Genomic DNA, 20,279 nt, shown 5'->3' with positions numbered 1-20,279 from the left:
GGTTGACATCGAGCCCATTGTGATCGTGCAACTCCTGCGGGTGATCATAGCGTTGCCTGTAACGTCTGGCCACCAGGGAGTTTCGTCTAAGCTCGTTACCGATTATGTAACCTCTACAGCTCGAGTTATCCGTTCTCATAAGCAACTTGAGAAGTGATTGTTTCAAGAATGTACCTCTTACTTTTAAATGTAAAACCGCATATACATTTATTACCTCTATTAGAGGTGACCGTTTTAAGAGTGCTATTTTCAAACAACGCGGCAATATTAAAGACGTAGATGTACTTGATTACATCATGGACGCATTGTAATGCACGCCATATTACCGAGGGAAAAAAATTATTCCCATACCTGTCGTACCTAACGAGACACAGACCCTCGAATACACTCCCGAGCAGAGCGCAGACGTCACAGAGCTCAGGGCTGCGTCCATCCCCATTGGCAGCCGTGAGCACGTACATCTCGTGCGCAGCCTCACTGGCTGTGGCGAGGGCTGTGATGTCAGAACCGCTTGAGTTTCGGTATTCGCGGTGCTCACATTCTCCGCTTCTATTATCCTCCTTGCTCTGCAACTTTCAATGCAACCGCCTTTTACGCTTACCTGGGATAACCTGGGATGACTTGTTGCAACACCTTTTTAAAGAAAATAGTCTCCAGGCAGCGAACGAAGCTGCACAAGGTGTGTGAGGAGAAGGAGTACGTTGTTATTTTCTCTAAGATCTGCAGGAACGGAGATAAGGCTGCGTGCCGTTCACTCCTTCGCACTTGAATACTCAATACATAGTCTCGACCAGATTTGCAGAACGGCGCCACCCATCCCACTTCCATTCAGAGGAATTGAGACTCGCGATAATTCTATCCTTTCATTTCCTCAGAATGGAAAGATGTGGTCAATTCCCACTCCTAGAATGGCATGACCATTTCACGCTACGAAGGTCTTTCGAATGGCACTCTAGTCGACCCAGTGCAAGATCTTGCACAGTGGTCTCTGGCCAAAGCAGTTCTGGTATTCCGCAGCGACACAGGTCTCATGCACAGCCCGTGCCCTCAAATCTTGTGTCGTCTGATTCGTCAATGTCACCACCTTCACCCTCATGCACGTTGCTCTCATCTGTTTCTTTTTTTTTTAATCTCTTTCCTTCTTTTCGTTTTTCTATTTTTTTATTTTATTTCTGATTATTTACTTGAGGAATAGCTAGCTGACACTCGACACACTTGACACACGTTTGGCTGACCTTTCCCTTTTTCCTTTTCTTCCATTCTCCCTTTTTGTTGTGTGGAAGAGGTTTACTGAACGAATTTCACGTGTGTACTAAACAACAAGGTAGATAGTAACTTTTTAGGTAGCAACTAAGTTACAAGTAACTTGTCACTGTAACTATTACCGGTTTTGGTCGAAGTAACTGTAAAATGTAGCTATAACTAATACCCTATAGCCACACGGTCAATTTGCTGCATCGCATTCGGTGTATGTAGGAGATGCAAATGGGTCTTCTCAAAGGCCGAATCTCGCATAACATCAAGAAAGTAGGATCTAGGTGTGGCAGAAATATGGTGGTCTACCTCTCTCAAACTCCAAGGCCTGTGCCCATTATTCAACAACAAAAAAGCAGTCAGTGGCCGGTGATGTCCGACATCGATCCCCCTTTGTTGATTGCTCCGTAGAATCTGTTTACAGCGTTCTATTCGCATGCGGCAAGTCCTATATAGGACAGTCGGGCAGATGCCTGAACGTCAGACGTTTGGTACGTGCCTCATCTTTGGGCTAGACTCCTTCTGGACACTTGGCCATCCACTGTAAGGATTGCCCCGTTGTTCGAGAACAAATCTATTTTGGCAAAACGTGGTCAGCAATCGGTGCGAGAGATCATTGAGGCATTCCACATTGACGCGCTGGCAGATAAATGTATTAGGTATCCATCAGTAGCTCTATCGGAATTGGAAAACAAGTTATCGTGGTTTGTAACCACTTTGATTTCTTTTCACCCACGTGGTGTGTGTTTGTTCCTAGGACAACGTGCTCTATACCCCCATGAAGAACCCCCGACGTGTTGTCCTTGCTATCTACGCGTTCGCGTTGCTTTTGTTTCTCACGCTTATCATCCTGCCAAGTGTATAAATAGGTTTTTCTCATAAAATTCACCAGTTCAGGGTCTCCAGTTCTACTGTCTCATTTTTGTTCTAACAATTCTGTCTTCCTCTCTCTGCGGCATACGTACATCCATGACGAATATGTACCAACTACCCCGCTACAGCCCACTTGTTTTTTGTGACAATTATGAACAGCATAAATGTCATAAAAAAGGCGTACACCTGATACCAATACACGATACACGATATCAATCGAGATGATGACAAGGTGCGTGCTATGCGGTGAAGTTCATTTTTATGATTGTACGTATGTCTGTGTGTGCAGGGCTGACGAGAGCGGGGGCAGCGGGTTCCCCGCAAGGGGTCCCACCCAACCCAAGGCCCGACGTTTACTAGAAACAGGAGACGTGAGGGGGGAGGGGGACGCTGTCGGATTCATCTGGAGTCATCCCCGGGGCCCGTAATTTCTCTGGCCAGTTTTGTGCGCGTTCGTGTGTGTGTGTCGGCGGTTGAGTTAGCAATACGTACGTGGAGGTCCAATTGTAAACCTATTCTCCTCGGGCAGAGTTGTACGTAACGCGTTACTAGTAATTGCGTTACTAGTAAACAATTACTTTTTTCAGTAATGTTTAACGTAATCAATTAATTTTGTGAGCAAGTAATTTTACGAGTAATCCGGTTACAATTTCGGTAATCAATTACTGAGTAATCGATTACTTTTTTAACCTTCTGTCAACAATGGCAACCCTTTTCAGCAAGCCAATCTGTTCTTCTGTTCCACCACGAGTTCGACTGAAGCAATGACGCAGAGGTCACTGTGACGGCCGTCTCTAGTACACACGTATTCCATGCACACCACAGTAATATGATTATCCCTTACAACCGCGACATACTGGAGCAACAGTAAAATAGGTGACTGCATTGATAAATTGTGCGGGCTGGCACCGGGGCAGCGCCCAGCCTGCTGGCCGACATCAGCCCCATCTCATCATCGTATCTCTATGTGTGTGTGCGTGTGTGTGTGTGCGTGTATGTTGTGCGGGCTGAACATAACAACAGTAACAAAACGAAGCGGATGTTTCGACGCCTATACGGGCATCCGTGTTCCAAATATATGCAAATGTGTATATAAATCTGCAATAAACGCCTGTATGTGTTTTGTATGTTGCTTTCAAATGTATTTGTGAATTTCACTTATCATATATGTTGGCGTCTCATATTAGAATTTGCTACAAGAGCTGCATGGTGGCATTCACTGCAAGCTTGTTGACTTTGGTATGGCCCACAATAGTGAACGGGCAATAGTGAAGAGTAACGGGAAAAGTAACGGGTTACATTTTTAATCAGCAACGTATTACATTTTTGATGAAGCAATTTGTAACGGCAAAGAATTACTTTTCGCGCAGTAGTAACAGTAATTGTAATCAATTACTTTTTTCGGGTAACGTACGTACAACTCTGTTCTCCTGTCAAGGAGCTGTCACTCCCAAGTTAACAAATATCCAATTCAGCTGGTCGTTTTCGTGCAGCCTATAGAGTAGTGTGCCAGTGTGGGTTCAGCCAACACCACCTAGACAGAGAAAGCCAGCGCATTGCCTCCTCTCCCTCCTCCGTTACGTGGACATACGTAGTCAGAATTCGTCTGCTAATGCGATTCACCGTTCTGCGAATTCAAGAACCCGCAAATGATTGCAGCTCACCTGGAACCTGCGGACCTAAACATTTAGACAAAAAGTGCAAGACGCTTTCCAGGAAATCGCTTTTGAGAAAGATTGAGACCGTTTTGCGCATTATTTCCAAATTTTCCCATTCAGTACGCGGGGACGTTCAATCACAACTCGCAGACGACAGTGGTTCTTCTCCATGGCCACGACCACTGAAAGCCCGTTCGTGATTGGCTACGGCCGTTGAAAGCACGGTCCTGATTGGCTGACTCTTAATTGTTACGTCACGTCGACGAGCGCGCTGGCTTTAGGTACGTTCGATTAGGCCTGCACTGCCTGAACCAGTTCCGATGGTGCTGCACTCGCCCGTTCGTTTCGCTAGTGCAGACGAGCGCCCCCTGCACCGTCTCGTTCGTTTCAAATCAGTGCACGCCAAGTGTAGCCCTAGTGTAAGGAAAATCTGCACTCCCACAGGGGGCAGTTCAACGGTAGTTCAGAGTAATGGCGGCAATGGCAGCAGACGACACAAGGCAAATAATAGTTAATGTAAATTCTCGAACGTATCCCGAGAGAGCCGGAAGAGACGTTTGAATTCGAAGTCGAAATAACGATTCACTACAGTTTCCGTGTACATTGGTACACGGTGACTGTCAGTTCGCAGAAGATTCAACGCTATCACGGTTAACAGGTCGTCGAATTCTTCGTCCTCGTTGTCAGAATCCACAAGTTCCATGGCTGTTTGCACAATTGTTGTACAGTTCATTGTGTTCGAAATTAAAAAGGAGCAATGCACATGTGATTGAAATGTCACACGCGTTCTTACAATCCGTAGCGGCGTTAAGGCTCGCGGAGAGCAGAAGGCCTGCACTAGCTCTGCACTTCGATTTTCGTTTCGCGGCGGCACTAGTGTTGCACCGTTGAACTGGAGCTGGCCTAATGCTGCGCTAGTTCAGAACTGGTTCATGGAGTGCGGGCCTAATCGAACGTACCTTTTCCGTATCAAGGTGGTGTTGGTTCAGCCTAGGTGTGTGTGTGGGGGGGGGGGGGGAGGGGGGGGTGATAGGGCTTGCCGTTGTCGGCCTCACGTATATGGGCAACGTTCAGCCTAGGAACCAACGAAGAGCGAACGGAAGGACGAATGAAACGCGGCGCCCATTGGATCGAAGCGGCCGTGTGACACGCACACGCGAGCTATAGTCCAACTTCTTCTGCACGAAAACGGCCAGCTGAATTCGCTATGGGAAGGTTTGGACAGTTCCCTGGTGCAAAATGATTTGAATAAGTCGTGTGGTCGTTTCGTCGTGGGTGCGTTATCAAAACGGTATAGAAAGATTCTTGAATGCGGGTTATCCGCAACAGCTCACAGAAATCTTAAGGAGTATGCTAGAAGGAAACCTCCGAAACTGGGACGTACGGGCGAGGGGAGCACCATATTGAACCAACTCCCGTTGCGCCGTGTCGCAAGCAAAAAAGGAATCCAGTATGCATATACAGCAAACATAACACCAAAAATGTTTTCGGAACAGTAACACTCAGCCCGAATCCGTGAAACCGTGAGATATATGAAAAAACATACATACACACGAAGAAACAAAGACACGACACGGACGCCACATGGGGACTCCGTCTCCGCCGCTGTCTCAACCAGACCAACCAGCCTTTACTACAAGCCTGGATAAGGGCGGACACTGACGAAATACGTGGCCAACGGAAGCAGAGGAGCTACCGAGCAAGTGTTGCGACAGTTTTCGGAACTGTGGCTGCTTTCACGGGCTAGAAATACGCGACGTTTCCTCGGCTGATTCGATACGGCTGCCTCTGAGCGCATACACTGAGAGAGGCAAGAGCCCCGTTCAAGTTATTTCCTCTCCTCCGATCCTCCTCCCCGCCTTTCCTTCTAGCCTCTCTCCGTAAGATTTCTATGGCAACAGCTAATAACAAATCCCACGTTCACACATTTCTCAGTTCGCTCAAAAAGATGCCACTCAGGTCCGAAGAACAACATTGTAGCGCCGCATGTCCAAAGTATCCCACAATTTAATGGCGTTATCCAGTGAGCATAAGATATAGGCTTGTTTTTATAAGGGCTTTCGTTTAGAATGTCGTACTCCCTTCTCGAAATGCCAACTCGATGGCAGTAAAAATACTTTCCTTTGTCCCCTGTGCTAGGGACATAGTATATTCAATTCCATGGAAATGTCGTTCAGTCTACGTAGGTCAAACTTGACTGTGTTTCGATGAAGGGTTGGATCAGTACAAAAGCAACCCATATTCTCGCTTAGCAACACATCTATACAGTTGCGTGAATATTGCGCACCACCCTGGAAAGAAGCCTCCATTTTGTCCCGACTGGAGCCACTAAATAAGCTTCGCTACCGAGCAGCGACACTCAGTTCAATGGGCGAGCAGGAGAGGCAAGGATAGATCATTTTGTTTCCGCCCCACGCCAGCGTCACCTAACGGTACTCACGATGCCATTTATCGAGCGGGCTCCGAAACGTTGTTCCTGCAGGAACAACATGTTGTTGCGAGCATGTTGTTGTTGCGAGCAGTTCACAGCGGTAGATACCTTGGCAGTCTTGAACTCATCTTGCCCTCCCCAGGACGCTCTCGTGGGCGATTACATAGATAGTCATCCCGCATGACAATCACACACGCTTCCCTAACCCACGACTTCTGCGGCGAACATGTTATGTTAGCTATATCCAGGGAAAGGTAACAGAAACGGTAACGGAGACGGTATTATACCAGAAATATAGCAGGTAACTGTAAGAGAAACAGAAACGGGCACCGCACAGTTAGGATACCTGAAACAGAAACGGAAACGACAATAATTTACGATAATAATTCAGGTACCGCGGGACCCGAATTATTGCAATTCATGCCGATAAGTTTATGAAATAAACCTCAGTGAAGCAAACTAAGATTAACTGAAGAACTAAACCTAAAATTAACTATCAAATTGGAGCATATAAGTAAGTAGTACAGTAAATAGAAGAAGCATAGTTCTTATACGCTTATGGTGACCTGGAAGTTGCAAGCGTGAGTAACGTTCCTGGAAACCATGTTCATATTAGCTGTTCACAGAAATCACATACCTATATGTGTATTTTGAATAGACGTTGTCTCTTGTATGCATGTATCCCTGGAGTCCTCAAAATACACTTCAGAACGTAGAGGGATTAAGTTTTGTCACGGTCTCAATGCTCTTAAAAAGAAAGAAAGAAGGAAAACAAAAAGCTGGAAGGGTGGGGGCGGTACCGAAAACCGAAACGGAAACGTAACGGGAACGAAAGCAACAATGGTGGTAACCGAAACTGAAACAGAAACAAATAAGGGCCAGTAACGGAGGTGGTAACGGAGACGAAAAAGATTCCGTTACCTTTCCCTGGCTATATATCTGCTCCTCAGCTAGGGATGGCGCTGGTGTGAAACGGAAACAAGCTAGCTTCTGCTCAACCACGCGACTAAAACTGCTAGATTCACGGCACTCACGTTCGGGTACGTGACAACCGTCACGTGACTCAGCGCGGGCAAAAGGCTAGCAACTTCCGAGCGCTCGACCGTTTTGACAAACTTTGACCAAGCGATTTCGCCATTAGTGAATGTAGTACTGACAGCCGATCAGTCGCAAATGAGTACAGAGGGAAACGCTCGCCGTTCTTTCCGCTGGTAATTGTGTTTCTGCTCATCCATCCTCGAGACGACTGCTGGATTCGGGTTGACCTCTTTCTCACGAGCATTTGTTGGAACTTTTTCTTTTGTACTTTTCTTGAAACTGTGTTCTGGTGAAAAAATCGCTTTGCTGGTTTGAGCTGTCGTCAGTGTCGTCTTTATTCCTTTGCTGCCCGAGTCCAGGTTTTTGGTCTCCATCGATGTCGTCCACCAGCTGGCTTGCGTCTATGTCATCATCTCCCCAAAGAAGATCACACTTTGTACCTTACAACTATCGCTGCACAATAAAAACCGAATGCGAAACATCGTTCAAGTTAGAGTCAACGGACACGGGTTGGGAACATCGCAGCTGGCAATTTCGGCGAATCAGCTCCTTTCGGCGCTTTCTTACTGACGTTGCATGAATAATTTATCTCCGCTTCCCTAACGAGTCCCTTCAATTTGCATGCAAATATGCCTTTTGCAGATAACTTACCAGTCACGCTTACAGTGCGAAACGAGCCCTTCTCAGTTTCCTGACGGTTTGTGACGAGTCAGCATAGTTTCGTTGTAAACTGTTGATGCACACAACATGGACGCTGACCCAGACATGGAGCTTTCGCTTACAACTCTTAAATGAAAGGTTGCTCTCTCACCGGAGAGGAAACGGCAGCGAGCGCTCCTGTGAGACCACTCAGGTTGCTTTACCCATGATCGCAACGACGACAACGGAGCAAGCTTGCTGTACGAATGCTTCTAAGCCTTCTAACCTAACTGCCATTGCAGAGATCTTCTATACCCGATAACCATGTGATAAATGGAGCCAATCAATGTAGGCTTCACCGTAAAAAAGCTCGAGCCAGCAGTTAGGGTTTATTTTACGCAAAGTGAAAGGGGGTATACAGAAGGGGCAGGGTTGAACACTTAGGTGGGAGATGGGTCTTAATAAATATACCCCCCCCTCCCCTATCTTGGAATGAACTTGAACGCCATGGGTACGTTATCGGAAAGCGGTTTATAGGAATCGCCACTTTCGCAGCTCAACGCTAGATTGCTACAAGGCTACAAGACCGACCTCACGCCTAAAATAGCGAGTTCAGCCGGTCGTTTTCGTGCAGAGCAGTGTAGTAATGTCAAGTGGTGGAGGTGTCGTAGTCAGCCGCGCTTAGGCGGGTAACGTCACCACTATCGCAGGGAAGGTGGGGACCATGCGTCCTAGGCCGACTTCTCGAGGAACTGAGCCGGCATTAGTCTCAGAGTATCCGAGGATAACACAGGGAAACACACAGACAGTACAGCTCGCGTCCAGGGTTCGAACCCGGTCCACCGCAAAAAACTTAGCGTGGAATGCCACCACCGTATCCACTAGGCCACGGGAGCTAGTTATTTATTTCTTATACTTTGTTTTTCAATGTGATGCAAGGGTAGCATTTGTGACCGTTAGCGTAGGGTGGTGGTGCTGGTGAAAAGGCTAGGCGTTGACGCCCTGGGGGAATGTGCGTCCTAGGCCGGCTTCTAAAGGAACTGTGCCGACATATGTTGAGCCTAGTCCGTGGAGCGAACGGAGGGACCAATGAAACGCGACGCGCGTTGAACTGAAGCTGCCGTGTGACGTGCACACCGTAGACAGTGCAACTTTCTCCGCACTATACAGCGACCGGCTGAATTCGCTATAAGCTTTTCCGCATATAACACTCATGGTCACTCGCTGTATATGAAAGGATATCGTCACTTGAGACGATAGTGAGGCATGCGCATGTTTGTCACCATTGACGTCAATGAAAAGTGCCGCAAAATGCCGTAACCTTCGAATTTTCGACAAACCATGAGAAAGAACGGTGTTTGGAACAACGGTTTGATGCAAGCGCATTATGCGATGTTCTGTTCAAACGGCTCAGCTTTATCAACTAAGTCTGAATTTCGGCTCGACTTTCGGAACTCCTATCATGTTGAACGCTGAGCTGAAACCAAGGTGGTTTACCATGTTCCATACAGAACGGCATAGCTGTTTACGTAGTGTCAAAAGAGGGAGAGAAAAAAAAAGAAACAACAATCAAGGGAAGCCCAGGATTCCAAGTAGCGCGTAGGATCAAAGCGCGTTGTTTACAATATTTCGTAGACGGGGAGCTCAACTGTTGATTTCTCCGGGGAAACCTGCCGTCGGCCTCACTAATCCAGCCTGATGAGGGACACAGTTGCTAAAGAGGTTTCTACACTCAATCTTTAACGACATGACCGCCAAGAAATGAAAAAAAAGGTGAACGTTTACTTGTGCAAAGGCAGCATGCACACGACAAGCTGTAATTTACGCAAGCTTTCATTCTCATGGCTCCTATTACAAATTTTGCCAGACTCCTCCCATGGAACTTTGTTGTGATCTTCCTCCACAGGGCATTGTCTTACCCTTTCCATAGTTCTTAGGCGGCTAGTCACGTTCACTGTGATCCAAACATCGCGTTGTGGAAGCGCATAACTTTCTCCGTATCCTTTTATTTTTGTTTTTGCAAACGTAGCAACGTAGAAAAATAGCAGTAGCATCTTGTATTGAAGTACGAAGGGGAAAGGAAAAAAACAAAAACTAAACAGAATACAGGAAATAATTTTCAGTACGAAGCTACGAAGTCATGAGATAAACGGGAGCGGAAACATACTCATCTTGTGCTCTGCATTGTATAACGAGACGATCGCAGTAATGTACGTACATGGCGTTCACTTACAGACCCCTTTCTGTTCTTATTCCAGGTAAGCTTCATATTGATCAAGGCAGTGACTAGGTAAGTCGTCCTTCTGCAGTTGTTCGGCAGCACACATAGGTTTCAGACCTGTCTCGCGAAGTTTGAGCTGCTGATGGATGCGCCGAGGTTTCCGTCAAAACGAATTTTGGTGCCGCACGCGTACTGCACGTTTACAAGAAAGCACTCTCCTCGGGCGGAGCGGTTGCATGTCTCGTCCGAGTTGCCGCAACAGTCCAGTATATCCGCGTACAGTGGCATCCGTACTGGCCATTCCAAAGTCGCTTCTGTAAACCGACAAGTGGGGCACCTTACAACGAAACTGTTTATTTAAACTGTTTAAACGTACGGTTTCAGCTGGCACGTAGAAAAGCCGTGAAACAAAGCTCAATGGGAGTTACAACTGTCCGCAGTCAGCAATTACGATTTTCTTCGATGTCTTTCCGGATTGGGAACCGTAAGACTCCACTTTCTTGACAATGTCCATTCCCTCAACGACGCTGCCGAAGACGACGTGCTTTCCATCTAGCCACGCAGTCTTCGCCGTCGTCAGAAAGAACTGAGACCCGTTGGTGTTCTTCCCCGCGTTTGCCATGGACAAAGTACCTGGCCCCGTGTGCTTTAATGTGAAGTTTTCGTCGTCAAACTTATTTCCGTAGATTGATTTTCCTCCCGTACCGTTGTGGTGGGTGAAGTCTCCTCCCTGCACAGAAAAGGAATTCTTATACGCTGTTTTCTCGAGGACGCCGTAAAAGTGGAAGCGCAGCGCAGTCTAACAGGGTGAGCATGTTGAAAACTGTTTACCGCGCAAGCCAGAGAGAAGGAAAGCACACGTGCCGTGTGCTTCCTACCTGATATCCTAATATCGCTTTCCTCCTCTCTGGCTTGTGCTGGCTGCAGTGGCACTAGGTGTGAAGTCGGATGGAAAACGGTGTACGCGGCACATAATTTTCAAAGAAACCCGAGTGCAACAACGTGATACACATTTCAAGATTTCAGTTGTCCTTTCAAGCTGTCCCGAAAAACTATTCACTCTGAGAAAAAAATAATAACAACTCTTTCGCAGAAGCCATGTGTCGAGAACATGCTATTAGTATATTGGGATATGCTCTCCACACATGAATGCTGGAAACGAGTTGTTTCAGATATTTTCTCACAACAACAACAGCAACAACAATAATACTGTTTTGTTAGTGCCCAAGAACGATCACAGGAGCCTTCTCACGCAGGGGCGCATTTACCATCAGACACATTGTCACAGACTGCAACATTCAACAGAAAGCCAGTAATATACCCAGGGGGAAAAACAACATGAACTATGCTAAGATATAAAAGCAAAAATCGAAACGAGGAAAGACAAAATCGAAACGAGGAAAGGCAAAACCGATAGCTGTTGCTACGACAAACACATGATTACATCTTTTCTGAAGGCTGCATAGGAAGGAGAAAATAATATCGGGCGACTTCGAAATCGTGTTTAGCAACAGGTAGCAACATCGTATAATATAGGATCATATGGGCAGAGTCTATAGATAAAAAGATGAATGGACACATTTATCAGTGAGTAAAGCGTGAGCAGTATTACTTCGATCATTCAGCGAGGTAGTTAAAAAGAATGATTTTACGTGATCATAATCATACAGCTTGAAGGCCGAACTGTGTCGTAGAAAGAAAGGAATGACGGTCCACCATGCTTCGGTGGTGGCTCAGGCTCCCTAGGACCGTCCGTTTCAGGTCATGACCGCAAACGGAAACGAAGTTGAGTAGACTTTGTAGACACCAGTACCCATTTGGCCAATGCCCAGCCTGAAGTCCTTATCAAAGCTATGGGAACTGGGTACGGCTCTTTGCAACCTATCCGAGCGTAATAGTCACTGCTGAGCGCTAAGAAGGGAACCCTCGAAACCCGTAATTCTAGCTCGTGGTAGCAGAAGTAGGGACTCACTTGACACATGAAGTTGGGAATGACTCGATGGAACGTAGAGCCTTTGTAGCCGAATCCCTTCTCGCCGGTGCAAAGCGCCCGAAAATTCTCTGCGGTCTTGGGAACGACATCCGCCCTTAATTCCATGATGATGCGACCGAGGGAATCGCCGTTGGCCTTGATGTCGAAGAACACTTTTGGATTACTCATGGTATCACTCTCCCCTTCTGACCCGGAAAGATTATCGTCGTCCACAGCTGAGGTTCGTACGGCTTGACGCTGACGTTGGAAGAATACCGAAAGTCAGGTCCCGTGGAATGGGATGCACGTGCACTGCAAATCAAGCGCTTCTTCTTTTGTCGTGCGAACGTGTCCCGTGTGTGACTGCAGATGCCGTTTGTGACATTTGCAGTTTTTAGAAATGGGCTATTTTGTTTGCGCTATTATGACCCTGTTCGTTCTTAGTCCGCATCCTCCTGTTCACGTTATATGTGTTGCTTTTCATACAGTATGATAATCTATCATTTTCAGTGGATCATACGCGATTTAGTGGATCTTACTCGATTTTTACAAGTTGCGCAGAATAATCTTTCACTGTTAAAGCTCCGAAACCAGCCTATTATACGAAACATCGAAGACTTAGGTAGCCACATCGTAGCGCCCTGCTTGAAGATGGCCCTCCAAATACCTCTAACGTTATTATTTCTTGCTTAGTGCAGCAGGGTGACAAACGTACGTGGGCCGTGACCCCTGAGTATTGAACCGTGCTACAGCTGTGTCTCTTTCTAGCGGTTGGCTGACATATAAGATGTTGCATTTGCACAGTACAAGACATCCATGCGCCTGGAAATATTGGAAACATCATCATATGTGAGAAACTGTGTATTTATCCGGCGATGGGAGTGACCACTTTTTAAGGCAAAACGGGTACTCGCATGGCGTGTCAGGACCGTCTTATGTGGATTATCCAACGAGGTAATGAGTGGCAAAAAAATTTAAGAAAAGGGGGCGAAGAAACAGCTCGATGACCATGAGTGCATGACGCTCTGTGTACTTGATGAACGAATTTTCTTTTTTCTGCGGAAAAATATATATTATGTTATATACGGGAGGGCAGCTGGCTCCTGTACAAATTATCTCTGTGATAGCAATCAGAGTAGTTATGCCCACAGCTTTCAAGAGAAATACGACCGAGGTTCCATTTATGAACGATCGACTTCCTGGGGAAAAAAACGTGCATAAATCCAGGGGGTTCATAAATGAAGGCTCGGAATTAGGAAGGGGAAACGTCTTATCCAATGGGGCTCCATTCATAAAGTGAGAAAATTCGTAAAAGGAAGACTCTGCGCTGAAGGAGACATCTCCTTCAGCTTGGGGTGTAAACACACGGTCGCGCCCAGGGTTTGTGTTTCCCAGGGCCACTTGTTTCTCCAACACGCGGCCCGCGTGCGCTCCAGCAACGAAAGAGAGAGAGAGCAAAAAAGAAAGGAAGGGAAAGACGAGAAAACTTAATCGCAGTGAGAGAGAGGAAAAAAACGAAGCTGGTGGACACTATTGGCAATCGTGGGCCTGCGGAAAGCCCTTTAGTTCTCGGATAACGTCGAATCACAACATTCATAGACCCAATTAAAATAATACTATTCACACGGGAGCTCTCTTCACTGCAATACACGGGAGCTCTGAAGCGGCCACCCAACGCTTCCTCGGAAGGACCGAGCGGTCGGTCGGAGGAGGAGCGGTCGAACGTCGTCCTATAGTTTCGGAATTTCCAAGCGTCAAAGCGTCTCTTCCATAATCTCATGTTGAACTATCAGACCTCCGGTGGACGTCGGTTTGCCAGTGTTTCCATGTCTTTGCGACCGACTACAGAAAAGCACAGCTCGATGGCCTGCTCGAAGCCATATGTGAAGTGGACGGTAGAGGAGGTGAAGCGTACCTTCCAAAACCATTGGGAGGTAAAGTATCTGTTCATGGATATAAACAATGTCCCCGAATGTCTGGTGTGCTAAAAAACTGTTGCTGTTCCTAAAGAGTAAAATCTTCGATGTCATTACTAAGCGCTTCACAAAGGACAGTAGGCGGAATTTACTAAAAAGATCCGTGAAGAAAAGGCGATGCGGCTCAAATTGGCAGCCACAAGACAGAAGTACATTTTTCGTAAGGTTAACACAGAAAGTGAGGTCGCCGTTGAAGCAAGCTTCACCCTGTCTTAGTTGACCGCAAAAGCGTTAATCCCATTCACAGAAGGTCCTTTTATCAAGAAATGTCTCAGTTGTGCAGCTGATATAATTGTGTGCAAAACTGAAAAAGATTGTTTTGAGAAGATTAGCGTTTCTGCAAATACTGTCGCCTGGCGGGTTGAGGATTAGGTTGGGTGCAGATTTGGAAATGCAGCTGCGCGATATTTCGAAGGATCGAAGAATTTTTGTGGCTTCCTTAGCGCTTGACGAATCCACGGACATAAATGATGTGGAAGAATTTCGCATGAGTCTTTGGGGATTAAGTGGCAGAATCTCGCGTCAGTAGCGTCTGATGGAGCTTCTTCAGTGGTTGGTCGCAATCTACGTCTGGTAGCAGCCTTAAACAAACGCTTGCAGAGGAACGAGTTCCCACGGACCTTCCAGCCATCCACTGTATTCTATATCAAGGCTCAAGGCATAGTGCTGCCGCGTAGTTAAGTCATGCACGTTATCGTCAAGACCGTTATATTCACTCGATCAGCAGACTTCAATCATCGTCTGTTTGCCGATTTCCTTCAAAACTTGGATCCCACGTACAAGGACCTGCCTTACCATACAGAGGTCAGATGGCTCAGCAGGGGCAAAATACTTCAACGTTTCTTCGATAGAAATGAAACCAAGGAATTTCTTCTCAACAAGGGAAAAGAATGCCCTGAAATGGCCGACCCCGAATGGTTCCGTGCGTTTCTCGTCGACATAACTATTCACCTGAACATTCTGCATATGGGCCTGCAGGGGAAAGAATCGCTTGATCACAGAGATGTACGACAGCGTCAAAGGTTTTGTGAGAAAGTCCCATCAGCAATGGGGTAGAGTACCGCCTCGGGCGATGAACCTCCCCACTCTCCAAAGTCAAAATAAAGTTCTTGTTGTTGTTGTTTGTGAGAAAGTTGGAACTCTGGGAGAAGCAGCTAACGCTGAAGGATATCTTCCACTTTCCTTGCCTAAAAGCGGTTGACTGCAAGAACGAGGAAACGCTTTGCACATACTCGTCAGCAGTGTGCATGCTGCGGCGTGTCAAGGTTTCATCACTTTGAGATCCTCGAGGCAATGTCTAAACTGTTCGCCGACACCTATTCAGTTCTTTCAGAAGACGTTAAGCACGTGCTCGAAATGGAAGTAATAGATCTCCAGTGCAATAGATCTCCAGGCCTCGAGCAAAAAATGTCGCGTCTTGCCCCGTGTCTCATCTTGTCCCACCTTACCCCATCGCCTGGAGAACGACTTCTGTGTCATATTAAAGACAGTTGAGAAAGTTGCCGCTACGCCACTCGACCTCGGCCACGGGCTCCCCCAAATCAGAGGCAGTTTTTGTGTAGGTTCGCTATCTGCGTCCCGCCGTGGTGTAGGCCAGACCAATGCAGCCCGCGAGTCAGCTTGAGTTGGAGACCCTTGCACTAGGGGAACGCGGAAAATTACAAAGGAGCACACGATATCGACTCGAAACCAGCGTTGTCACTTTATTAGAGAAACCACAAAAAGGTACTAGGTTACACGGTGAGTACAAAGAGGAGACTATGCAGGACTGTCTGGGTGACTCTAGTCCAGCAAAGTAGGTCCAGAAGAAAGGCGGGGATTTCGATGGAAGGTTAGTTCACACAACCTGGCGTTGTGGCCATATTGGAGGATTACAGGAGCACATTTGGTCTTCGCAAATAAGTAGCGACTGTGTTTCTGAAAAGATAGGAAGGCAGTTCTTGCTTACTTACTAAATATAAATTGATGGTTGACTGTTGAGAAAACGTGAATTGAAACACGCAGTTTCATAGTCTACATATTCTTGGTGTCTCACATGAATTTGGCTTGAGAGTCTTGACTAATGCTGCCCCACACACAAATGAAAGGCGTTTTCGAGTGCTCACACAGGGCTCGACGGTAGAAGGATTCCGCCAGTAACCCACAACTTGGGAGCCCCCGAGATGGATTGCACATCTCATCGTATCTATCACTTGCCTTTCATGACTTCAATCGACAAGGAGCTGCGGTTCGGAGGAAGTTCCATTACATCATGTGCCGCATTTCGGAAGACGGCATCCCACGTTCAAATTTTTCCTCTTTTCCAGTCTTTTTTCGACATCACGTACCATCAAAGACGTGTTCTTAGAACGTACTCGATCAGCGCCGTCTATACCAGAGTCCAACAACAGAGCAGCCTACACAACCGCTCTAAGACATGCGCCGCTGCTATAGGCTATCGCTGATTCACAGGAGATCCAAGTACGCAAGTTGAGCTAGTTAACGAAGGGCGTCATACTGCTTAGTGCTCAGCTGCTCAGCTTCTACGGGGACAGGCGTATACCAGTCCACTTATCGAGGTGTGAACACTATTGTGCAACCTATTAACAGCATTACATCTTGCTTACGACGAGTACTGGAGTAGCCGGCCCAATGTATAGAGATGGGCCAACATCTGTATATTTTTCTTTTTTTACCTACCTACCTACCTACGAGGAGTGATGTGCAGGCAGGTGAAGCCAATTTTATGAGCGAGTGTCCCTGAATTCTCAGAATGTGTGTACTTTTTTAAAATGATGTGATAGAAGTCAAAGGTTCACAACAAGAATGCGACAGCAAAAATAATAACACTCCTGCGATTTTGAATATTTCCCTTGCCTTTAAAAAACTTCTCCTCTGCCATTTTTCGATACACTAGCAAAATAGATATCGGCCTACTTACTGGAGTGGATATTAATTGGCCGACGAAAATGACTGTGAACAGTCAGGCTCAAAAGGGTTGGGCCCAGGCCCCTCGCCGATGTCAGCCAGATCATCATCAAAGAAAAGAAATTAGTCAGATACACAGTACCGACATCTGTGCGGTGTTGCCAAATGTTGCAATACCGGCAGGACATCGGCGCCAATGTCTTCCCGATAAGTTCGGCCGACGTTTCTCGGCATTGGCACCGCATTCACTGTGCTACCCAGCACCGTTCAGTGAATATATTTTATATTATCGCTCCTGAGGGACACGCTACTCGACGAAGTTTCCAGCAATTCTAAATATCACTTCACCCCCTCCCCCCCCCCTTTTTAGGCGGCGGAAGATGAAGAAAGAAAAGAGTTTGTCGCCGTTTCAGCAGCGATCCAACCTCAGTCCTTCAAATACATCTGTCAATTTATTTATTTTTCTGCGTCGCTAAAATGCCTTTCCCGAATACCTCCAGGGGAACACGAATAATGGGGTCAAGCGAAAACGGCACAGGAGAAAGAAGACGGTTGGCTTCAAGCGCGTGTGACCGCTGTAACCGATACTGTATAGCGTCAATTCCGTGAAGCCCAAAGAGAACGATTCTGGAATAGAATCCGACAGTAGGGGGTAAAAGTGGTAAAAGCGAGAGGTGGCATAAACGGAATGTAAATACCTTTAGGTGCATCGAAAATCGTTAAAAATTGGATAGGGCTGTCCGGTGGTTCATACTATAAAAGCGATTTAAAAAAAACGTGTCGTGAAACAAACTCGTGTGTTGTGTCGTTTTTTTTTTTCTTCCTTTTTTTTTCTGGCACGGGGATTTTTATCACCTTTAAAGTACCTTTAGGTGGCTATAACGTATGGGGAGATTTAAGGTCTCCCGCACACCAGCTCGCGTGGCATAGTGGTTAGGATGATCTGCTTTCCATGCCGAGACTGGGAGGTGACACGGGTTCGAATCCTGTCACCGGCTGTGCTGTCTGAGGTTTTCCCTGGGTTTTCCGAAGACTTTCCAGACGAATGTCGGCGCAGTTCCCCCTGAAGTCGGCTCGGGACGCATACTGTCCCCAACTCCTTCCTGCTGTCCTCTCTCCATCTGTCCACGTCTGTACACGGCTCATAGCCACAGTTGCTTCGAGGCGCTAGCGCGAAATTAAAAAAAAAAAAGGTCTCCTCCTCTGTGCCATTTGTTGTGATGATGTAATCGTAATTCGTTGCTTTACGTTGCGCGTACAACGTGCGGTGACAACGTGAGAGACGCCACAGTGATAGGACTGTGGATTAAACGGTTACCAGCCTGAGGGTTTTATAACCTATAATCTCAGTACAGACCGTCTTTACGGTCCCTCAGAGAGGACGGTCCACCGAAGCATCTCCTCGGCCTGAATCGAACCCGCAACCGTGAAATCAGTAGGCGGACACGCTATACCAACAGATCCACCGAGCACGTTGTTCTCTCTTTGGTGATGTAATTCTAATGTACTGAATGTGGTACGTAGGTTTCCCCGCTGCGCGGGGTAGTGGTTAATATTGCGCATGTGTAGCTGTTCAATGCCTAGGCATTCAGCATGCATGCTCATTGCAACGGCAGTATAAACAGAGGAGTAGCATATATTTTGCGTACTTGTTTACTGCCTATTTTAACCTCTATCTATTCGCGTGTGCCTTCCGAAGTGATTTGTATTATCACTGTTTGCGTATTAATGCGTTGATATCCTTTACGAATCGCATAGTGTGCCAATATATTCAACATAGAAGGGTAAAAAATCGAAACGCCAGTATTTCGAGCGCAATGTTTCTTCTTCTCCGTTCGAAATATCGGCAGCTCTCGTCCGACGCACTCCCCTTACTGTAATATATTGAAGAGTCTTTCTGTTTAGTAAATCTGTGGATACCGCGTACATGTGGTGTTTCTTTCTGATGTTATTTTTGTGATTTCGACCATGTTTAGAGACCATATTTAATTGTCACATGTTGAGAATGGGAATTATTTTATCCCACGATGAAAGCTGGCTTTCGTTTCAAGTTTTGTATCGTAAGTTCGAGCGTTCTATAGCGCTCGCCAATTGCTTTTGTCTACGAATCAAAAGATTTCTGCGGTGGACATGGGGTATGGAAGGCTTCTGGCCATTCGTCTCGTGCAGAGCGCTGTTACCGTCCGTCGGGTTGCCTACAAGACCATGCAGAATTTTGCAGGACTTGAAATGTCTTACGGCGTCATTAGGAACGATTGACTCTTCGAAGCTGGAGCTCGTTTTGTGCGAGCCTCTCTTTCTAAACGCGTAGTGCGCGGATTTGGCGTGTGGTAAAAGGCCTAAGCTCTCCCGTAAGCCCTCCCAGCCCTTTTAAGGCCTTGGTGGTTCACTAGGGAACGTGCGAATCTGCTGTTGGAAACGCCTATTGTAGCCTTCTCGCAAGACACTCAGAAGCCGTATCCACGGAAGCATATCGGCTCTCAGTAGCAACTTTTGATGACTTCCCCAGAGTCTTATACCTTCAGCCGATGAACCGATGAACGCTGACTTGACCACAGAGGAGTTTTCAGCTGAGGCATCTCGGTTTCGGCAACACTGAGCTCCGTAACTGATGACATCTCCTACCAGGGAGTCGCAAACCCGGGTCCTTCGGCTCTGCGGGTGTTTTTGAAGCTCATCAACTCTTCCTGGAATAGAGGATCGGTTCCGGATCCTTTGAAGGCCTCACGAGTCATCTCTGTGCTGAAGGCTGACAAGTGACCCAGGGCCATGGAATATTTTCGGCCTATCAGTGTGACGTCCCTCGCCGTAGCCGAAAGGGTGCGGAGCACAGAATTAACGAAGAAAAGGGGATACACTCGACGTGGGCACCCGCAGAGGTGAGAAGGACTAACAACCACGCACTTCGTTAACAATAACGTACGTGATTTAATACGAACACAACGAACCGATTTACCCTGATTTTGCGCACCACGACAACACCACATCTTCACCAGGCCACGGACGATGGCGTGCAGACGAGCTCTGAAGACGACTTCGGAAGAGACCTACGCGGCCGGCTTTTCATGCTGTGGCTCTCGGTTGCTGCTTCCGTCGATCTTCATCCGCTCTGGTCTCCATTCTTGGTCCACGGCCGGGTCAAACAATAGCGAAGGCGGCGACTTGGTGGCAGGCCTACCGTCCCACTTGGAGGCTCGGTCCCAGGTGCTCGGCTACCGCCCTCGTCGATCCGTCCCTCCGCTCACCACAACTCGGTGAACCTCTCTCCGGTCAGTCACCTCCAGCTGGGCCTCTATGTCGTAACTTCGGT

General features: G+C 47.1%; 2 protein-coding genes across 4 annotated transcripts in view; one reads left to right on the top strand and one right to left on the bottom strand.

The window, feature by feature from the left end:
• LOC135400186 (calcium-activated chloride channel regulator 1-like) overlaps positions 1 to 20,279 on the top strand; it is a 456,140-nt gene that overhangs the window by 322,630 nt on the left and 113,231 nt on the right. The window lies entirely within an intron of this gene.
• On the bottom strand, positions 10,453 to 12,439 carry LOC135400185 (peptidyl-prolyl cis-trans isomerase). Its single transcript, XM_064631922.1, has 2 exons — positions 12,087 to 12,439; positions 10,453 to 10,844 (listed from the first exon to the last, which is right to left on the bottom strand). Exons 1-2 carry the CDS (start codon positions 12,273 to 12,275, stop codon positions 10,539 to 10,541), a joined length of 495 nt encoding a protein of 164 aa, XP_064487992.1. The 5' UTR covers positions 12,276 to 12,439; the 3' UTR covers positions 10,453 to 10,538.

This window comes from Ornithodoros turicata, chromosome 7 (genome assembly GCF_037126465.1).
Source record: "Ornithodoros turicata isolate Travis chromosome 7, ASM3712646v1, whole genome shotgun sequence".
Classification (NCBI taxonomy): Eukaryota; Metazoa; Arthropoda; class Arachnida; order Ixodida; family Argasidae; genus Ornithodoros; species Ornithodoros turicata.
This window is presented reverse-complemented; position numbering and strand designations above follow the sequence as displayed.

Bases quoted from the DNA above. Each gene is read 5' to 3' on its own strand.
- LOC135400185 (XM_064631922.1), bottom strand. From the start codon at position 12,275: ATGAGTAATCCAAAAGTGTTCTTCGACATCAAGGCCAACGGCGATTCC. The intron at 10,845-12,086 runs GTGAGTCCCTAC...TTTTCTGTGCAG, and splicing joins TTCCCAACTTCATGTGTCAA to GGAGGAGACTTCACCCACCA.